The sequence below is a fragment of the Eurypyga helias genome, unplaced genomic scaffold (assembly GCF_000690775.1).
Source record: "Eurypyga helias isolate BGI_N326 unplaced genomic scaffold, ASM69077v1 scaffold38044, whole genome shotgun sequence".
NCBI lineage: Eukaryota > Metazoa > Chordata > Aves > Eurypygiformes > Eurypygidae > Eurypyga > Eurypyga helias.
The window spans coordinates 1,800-9,781 of NW_010248779.1; the positions used below are offsets into that span (position 1 = coordinate 1,800).

Sequence of the window (7,982 nt, forward strand, 5' to 3'; positions counted from 1 at the left end):
TCCGCACCGGTAGCAGGGCAGTGACAGGGGACACCCTGCTCCTGGCCCTGTGCCTCCCTGGGTGCTATGCAGGAACACCATAGCCAGGGAGTATGGTGGGGGGTGTGTAATGTAGGCACGGCTCCGAGGGGCTGCAGTGTCTGTTGAGCAGGCACAGGGGTGGGTGTTCACAGGGGGATGGAGGTGCTTGGCCAGGGGTGGGATGGGATGGGGGCCATGGCCGGGCAGTGGGTCCTGCACTTGAGGAGCTGCCAGAGGGAGATCTCTGCATCCGCAGCAAGAGGAACAGCGATGGGAGGTGGGGGTGGGTGGTCTGTCGGGATGTCGGTGGGCTCAGTCAGGTGGGAGCTAGCAGGGAAGAGGGCCCAGGAGCACTGGGTGCTATGTGTCTTCTAAATAAAGGCTCTTTTCCACAATCTGTGTTACCCTTTGGCTCTGGCGATGAACAAAGGGGTGGGACAGGCAGGGAGGAAGTGGTTGTGTGGGGCTTAAAGTTGACTGTCAGTCAAGAAGGGTCCTGCAGCCTGGGGAGTCTCCAGCTGTTGCACCTGTACTTGGCTCAGTCCATCAATACCCTGAGGAAGGTGAGAGCCCTGTCAAGGAGGGATGAAGAGCCCACTGAGCCTGAGCTTTACCCAGGCAGGTGGCAGGCACCATCTCACAGCAGTTTGGCTTTGCATATGGTAGACTTCTGGTAACCAGAGAAGCTTCATGTCAGCAGCTGAGTCCTCGCCCCCATGAAGGGTTATACCCCGTGACGAGCTGGGCTCGCTCATGGCTCCACAGGACCTGGACTCACTGGCCTATGTGCAGCCCTGCAGTGGTTTTAGTACGCATTTCCCATCCACCCTCTTGCACTGTCTGTGACTTCAGCCACCACTGGAAAAGGCAGCAGGAGGCTTGAGCTCACCCTGCTTCACCTTGGGCTCCTCTGCTGATTTTCTTAATTTTGCACAATGGATGGTGAGACAGTGCTGGGGGGGATAGCCCAGGCTGCAGCCTCCCGGGCACCCTAGTGTACTTGTTCCCTGCTTTGGGGTGCTTTGTGTGCTGTTTCTAGGCCTTTACTTGGTTTCAGGCTCTTCTGGTGCTTTCAGCTCCCGTCTGGATTTTGCATTTTTGTCTTCTTTCCCAGTTGCCTGCCTACCCTGCAGCTCGGAACAATTATGCAGACTGCTTAGAAATCATCCAGAGCAGCATGGGGCCCTGTCTCTGGCTACAGAGAACCCCAAAATATGAAGACCATGCAGTGTCTGATCATTCCCTCCTCCACTAAGGGTACCCCCCCCTTACTCCACAAGCCTTCACTTGTGGGACTGGGCTTACTCATCCAGTATAACCAGTTAAAGGGGGTTTAAGACTAGGATAAATTGGAGGCTATATAGTTGCTATAGTTTTATTGACAGGTGAGGAGATGCTAGTCACTGGAATATTCAGGGTTTCATAGAGCACCTACTGCTTTCCTGGGTCCCCTCAGGCTCAGTTTGGGCTCAGCCTGTCAAGAAAAGTGCCAGAACACACCTTATTTCCACAGCCAGGCTCTGTGGCTTGCCAGATGCCAAGAGAAAGGACCGTAGTAGCCTGGCAACCAAGGCACAAGAGCTTGGTTGGGTTCTTGTACCAGCCACACACAGCTAACCTAACCAGGGAAATAAGGGTACTAAGCAGAAGCACTTAGGAGGCCAGTTGGTCCATGTGGGACCATTTGTGCTGTGTTCTGGTGTCTCCCAGACACTTGCCCAGCCTACTCCAAGGGCTGCACTGGATGCTGCGTGAAATAACCAGGGCACAACATGAGGACGTACACCCAAGTGATGCGTGTGTGTTGAGCTATGAGCATGCACACAGAAGTGGTGGGGTGGTAAAGCACAAGGCTTCTCCCTGGGGATGTGGATGCCAACCTAGGAGAGGAAGGCCACCTTAGAACTTGGCTCAGGAGGAAAGTCCACCAAGGTGATGGCATGAGGATATGGGGCATGCTGGAGCCCTGGGCCAGGCACCTGCATGGGCTAAATGCCAGCCAAAGGCAATGCCTATGAGCTGCATCACTTGCCCTGCAAGATGGGACCAGACACAGCACTGGGGCTGGCACTAGCACAAATTCAACTGTGCACAAAGAGCCAAGCCACCTGAAAATCAGCCGGGCACAACCGGTGGGTCTCCCCAACCAGTGCCTGCCTTGCACAGCTCCCCAGGGCTGGACAGTCCCAGGCGATGCTGCATGGCTCTGTCACAAGCTCCTGGATAAAACTGCCTGGCCCCGAGCAGACACTGAGTCACCTGACAGAAAGGGCAAATGTGGCCACATGAGTGTGAACGCTCAAGGTGGGAAGCTGCCTCTCTCCAGCTTGAGAAGGATGAGTGGGTCCCACTGGAGCTGACAGCACTAAAAGTAATGGTCCAAAGACCAAAGTGAGCTGGGTTGCTGTGGCCCTGGCTAGCTTTCTGTCCATAAAGCCCTGCAGACCCCTTGGGTTCCTGCACAGTTCAGGTAGCAGTGGGCAGGCCCTGGCAGCTCCTTGGTCCTGCTGGCCTGACCACCACCCCACTTCAGCCAAGGTCCTTTAACCACTGGGAAGCTGCCAAGCAAGTTGGGCTCCTGCCCTGGCGAGGTTCCTCCAACCCTGGAGTTGGTCCTGTCCAGTTTGGAGCATGTACTACCCCAGGCAGGTGGCCCAACCCCGCAGCTGCAGTGGCTGCAGTGGGGAGTGTATATGCAGCATTACTGCACCCTGTGTTTCTGGGGGACGTGGCAGCACTGAATGTCTGCCTCTTCACCCCCAGAGTCCGCCTCACGGCACGAGGCATCTCCAGCCCCTTCTGCAGGCAGGCCTGGGCTGAGCACAAAGTCCTGAACAGGGCAAAAACAGGGACAGTGGTAACAGGCAGGACTTGGCCCTGCATCCCTCTGTGCCCCTCCTTGCCTTCACCAAGTGTGACGAGGGGAGTCAGCAGGGGAGTCAACGTGCCCCTGCTCACCCTGGGGAGGAGGAGGAAGTGTGGCCACCAGCTATGCACCTGCATTCATTTCTGCACTGCGCCAGGCAGCAGCTGGGGCCAGCTCAGCTCCTCTGCCAGCTGGTGAGCAGCCAAACCTAGGAGGGGCGGGCAGAGAGCTGGCCCTGCCACCTCTGTGCCCCCCCTGGCCTGGCTTTTCGGAAGCCAGGCTGGGAAAGCAGCAGCCCTCAGCCCAGGAGAGACTGAATGCCTGGGAGAGAAGGGGTGCCCCCAGCACGGGCAGCCTCCAGGAAACCCTTTGAGCCGCAGGCAGTGCACAGACAGTGGGGCTGTTAACAGAGGAAACTCTGTTAATGACTAACTCTATTAACAGAGGAGTTGCTGCAGGAGATGCTGTTGAAGGGAGGGGGAGCTGCCCTAAATCCACAGGTGCTGCCAACTATGTGGCCCATCCCAGGAGTGGGGGGATGATGACAGAGCCACTGCAAGCCCAGCAGCAGTGGGACTGGGGTGCAAGGCTCTGCCCACACATCCTAGGACAGGTGAGGTCTGGGGCTGTCCCAGGCACTGTCCCCTCATCCCCCCACCCTGCCAGGCCAGCCCCTCTGAAGGGGGACATGATGGCCACCCCTTCAGTGCCACTCAGGACCCTACTATACCCAGCCCACAGCACCTTGTCTCTGCCCCACGTGCCACCAGCCTAGCTGGCACCCCCAAAGACCTACCAGGAGCCAGGTTTAACACCTTCCTTCCCAAAGAGTAGCCCAGCTTCCTCAGATGGAGGGACAGGCCCTGATGAGGCACTGAGACCCCATGGCTGCACACTGCACCACCCAGCAGCTGGGGTGAGCAGCCTAGCACCCCAAGCATGCAGTTACGGAGACATCAGCCCACAAGAACAGGCTGGTGCACAACTGAGGAATGGGGTCTGCACTGAACTTGCAAGGCATCAGGCTTGGGGCTGTCAGGCTTCTTCCACACTTTGTCTCAGCTTGTCCAGAACTTTGCTTTGATTTACTTAGTTTGCAACAGCATCTAATGACAAAGTGGCCATTCACTACTTAGTTTCAGTTTTGCTTCCCTTTTACAGTGGCATGGTGTGATACCTGTTGTTAGTAATTCAGTGGTGGGAATGAGCGACAGGAAGTTACACAGAATAAACCCTGGGGGGAAGGTGCAGGGTAGAGCAGTACAGGCCTGGAGGTGTGGGCATAGGGTGCCCACCAGCACCCTATGCCCCACCAGAGCCCTCACCAGCAACTCACTCTTGGGCAGTTCTTTTCAGTGACACAAATCTAAAGAGCTCTCAGGGGTAAGAGAGCAAAGAATCAGCATCCAGCATGCATACAACACATCACTTACTTCAAAGGCAGATGTAATGTGGATTTGCAAAACAATGAAGAGAGGAGTAGGATGTGCTAGAAAATATGGAAAAACTCCATATCACACTCCTCCCAGCAAAGGCCTCAGGATGCTCACAAGGCCTCCCCAGCTGAAACTGTCATACTCACTGCCCCGAGGGCATGGGCGAGGAAGGGGCTGTATAACAGCTGTGACTGCAGCATATTGCTGAGATTTGCTTTGTAGTAACTGGACACATCCTCAAAAGAAAGCAAAGCCCACTGTAGACCTGGGAGTGAAAGCTGTTCGCTCCTGTGACGCCTACCCACAGCTGCCTTGCCCCCTAGATGCAGGAAGATGGGTTCTGTCTCTCACAGAGATGACCCTCTGTGGCTCAGTACCCTCAAGGATTTGTCCTTGTTGTCCCCGAGATGTGAAGACAGCCAAGGCCACAGGCAGTTGTAGAGTTTCACCCTCTGCTGCATGGCTCAGGTCCAGCTGCCAGAGGAAGCTGCTGCGAGGGGGCATAGCTGCAGCAAGTGTGAGGGAAAGCAAACTCCTCGTAGCTCTCACTGGTCTGCCCCAGCACTTCTCTGTCTCTGAGGACAGCTCTGTAACCCTCGCCAATTGCTCAGCATCCCACTGATGGGAGCACTGAATAGTCATGTCTTGACAGCAGCACTGCCGTCACAGTTAGGCTCTGCTGTATTTCCCCCAGCAGCTGTGCCACAGGCACCCCACAAAGACTGTGCTCACCTGGCTGAAGGAAAGCCAGAAGAAATCCAGTTGCTCCTGGCACCTCTCCAGAAGGTAGAAACCTGGTGTGCTGTGAGGTGGCAGTCGGTTTGTGAATTTGGACTAGCTCCATCCACTTTGTGCCTGAGCTCCGGAAATCCTTCCTGGAGTAGAGGAACATTCAGGTCTGACCAGACTGAAGTTGATGCTGGGGAGAGGTATCCATCACACCACCCCAAAGGTGGTATGCCCACAAGCATATCTCATCCTCTGACCAAGAGCAACCCCTGTGTTTCAGAGGCAGCACAGAACAAATCTCCAGCAGGCAGGAGTGAAGTCCACTGTGGCTCAGAGAGGCCATCCTACCCAGTCCCCACTGACTGCAGGCAGCATGCCCATCCTTCGCAGCATGGCCTCAGGGAAACATAAGCCCCCTCCCCACCTTCTCCCCCCAACCTGCAGCAGTCACTGTGTGAAACACCAGCCAGTTCCCTGTCCTCCATTTTCCAGCAAGTACAAGGAATATTTACCACCCAAGCCTACCAAAAGAAAGATGTGTCATTTTGTCACCAGTTTATGGCTGGATATCTTTAATGTTCAAGATACATCATGGAGACCTGAGGAAGAATAATAACCAGTAAAACAAACTGCCTAAACCACCCATAGAAAGGCACATGGATTAGTTCAGTTTTGGTGCTTGGGTACCTCACCCCCCAATTTCAGACACAAGCACCACATACAAGAGCAGGAGTCTGCCTAGACAGCTTACTGGAGCAGCTCTTCTTTGTAACACTGTTAGGCAGGCAACACACCAAAAAGCCTGTTCCTCCTGCTCCACACCACACCAGACCCTCACTCTGCCAGGAAGATGGCTGAGGGCTAGATATGGAGCCTGCCTGCAGGAACAGCCCACAGCCCCAGGCCTCAGCACTACATAGATTTAAGAAAGATCAATCCAGAGAACCACTTGTGTTTAACAAGGCTGTTTTAAAAACCTGCAAGCCACGACACCAGGAACCAGAGAGGTGCCCCCTAGTACCTACTGCTTCCCATGGACATCCCTAGCTTTTCCAGCCTGGAAGAGAGTGTTTCCTGCCAAGCTGACAGAGAACCCTCCCTCTGGTCTTCCAAGTGACTTGGTTTATAGTATGAATATGCATTAGCGTGTGACAAAGCCACAACTCCAGAGACTAACTCCATAACCAAAGCTCTTGGATACCAGACTCCTGCTCTTCACATGATGACATTTCAGGAATATAATTCCACACAGAGGGATGGACTGACAACCAGTGAGGATCCTGGAAAGCTCTCTCTCTGTCCCTACGTTGAATTTGCTCCAAACGTGCAGCAGTCTGCAAGCGGCACAATGCTTTCCAGAAAAGGCAGAAAGCTCTCCTGTACAGCCTACACTCCGCACCAGCAGACTTCACACTCCCTGCCATGCTACTGCCTCAGGCTCAGTTCAGTATCACAGAATTCTGCAGCTGGAAAACATGGAACATTTGCTTTTAACATGTTTGTGCTGGGAGAAACATAACCCAGGGTCACTGCAATGAGAGGCAAGGATTTGGCTCCTGCACAGACCGCTGCCAGCCAAGCCCAGCAAATCCAGTGAAAACGAATGCAGATGAAGTCTTTGACACACTCAGAGTTCAATACCATGAAGCTCTGCTCACTCCATGTAGTACCAGCATAGCACAGGTGAAACTCTCGCCTAAGGAATGACAGAGGCTCTGACAGACACAATCTTTAGTTCTTAAAACACTTCAATACTTAAATAGGCAAATATTCTTAAGTGCAAATGATGCTTAGATAATGCCACAAATAACACCACTCTCAGTACTCAGAAGTGTACCACTCCCAGGCACAAAGGCCTGTGTGGGATGGTCTTGTGCCAAGCTCCTGGCAAGCCCTGCACAGGACTTGCTCTGGCGAAGTCATAAGTCTGTTGGGCAGCACCTCCAGGTGATGTCGCACACAGACCAAGACACAAGCTGCCACTGGTCCAGGTTTCATTCTTCCAGGCTGCTGATGCCAAGACTTCCGTACTCACCACACATCAAGGCAAGCCCTGAACAGGGGCAGACAAGGGCAATGATGCAGTTTAGAGACCAACCCTCCTAGAATTCCCTAAAGATGTAGCAACAACAGGTGTGACAGCACAGAGGTGGCAGATTAAAAGAAAGCCACAGGGAGCTCTAACTCAGCACGGGTGAGAGCATCCCCCATGAACACACACCACACACAAACACCACTGACAGACATTTAATCTCATGCTGCACATGGTTCCCATCAAGGTCAAACAACAGTGTCACCAGAGGGGACACGTCACAGTCCACAAAGCAGCGTCCATGAACCACATTTACCTGTCAGGCACTGTGTCTGCAGGTCATATTGGCAGAATGGCACATTGCAGCTTGCTGAGCCCTTACACCAGGTCTGCAAGATCACACTGGCAGGAGGGGCACATCACAGCCTGTGGAGCAGAGCCCACATGTGGTATCCAGCAGTCACATGCTGTCTGCAGGTCACATTTGCAGAGGTCACATCACAGCCATGCACTATGCCTGTCAGATGCACTCCGTGTCTGAAGGTCACACCAGCAGAGGGGTCACATCACAACCCAAGGAGCAGAGCCCACACATGGAGCCTGCTGGTCAGGTACCATCTCTGAAGGTCATGTCAGCAGATGGGCAATGTCAGAGCCTGAGGAGCAGACCCTGCACTCGATGCCTGCCAACTGTGTGGGTGCAGGGGACAGCCCCCAGCCAGCTGCTATGCCCGCTGGTGACACTCCGTCCCGCTGCAGCAGTGGAGCTGGGTGGCTGCCCAGCCCTGCTGTGGCCCCGCTATCACTTGAGACCGTAGAGGACAGCGAAGCCCAGAAAGATGATGAGGCCGACCGAGAGGTCGGACAGGAGCTGTAAGCGTCCCTGGGCCACGGCCTC

General features: G+C 54.5%; 1 protein-coding gene across 1 annotated transcript in view; it reads left to right on the forward strand.

The window, feature by feature from the left end:
- VPS37D (vacuolar protein sorting 37 homolog D (S. cerevisiae)) overlaps positions 1 to 1,276 on the forward strand; it is a gene marked incomplete at its 5' end in the record, with an annotated part of 2,501 nt that extends 1,225 nt beyond the window's left edge. Inside the window, one exon of the mRNA XM_010151176.1 lies at positions 1,136 to 1,276. Within this exon, the coding sequence (XP_010149478.1) occupies positions 1,136 to 1,276 (141 nt within the window). The remainder of the gene's footprint in view (positions 1 to 1,135) is intronic.
- Positions 1,277 to 7,982: the final 6,706 nt, after the last annotated feature.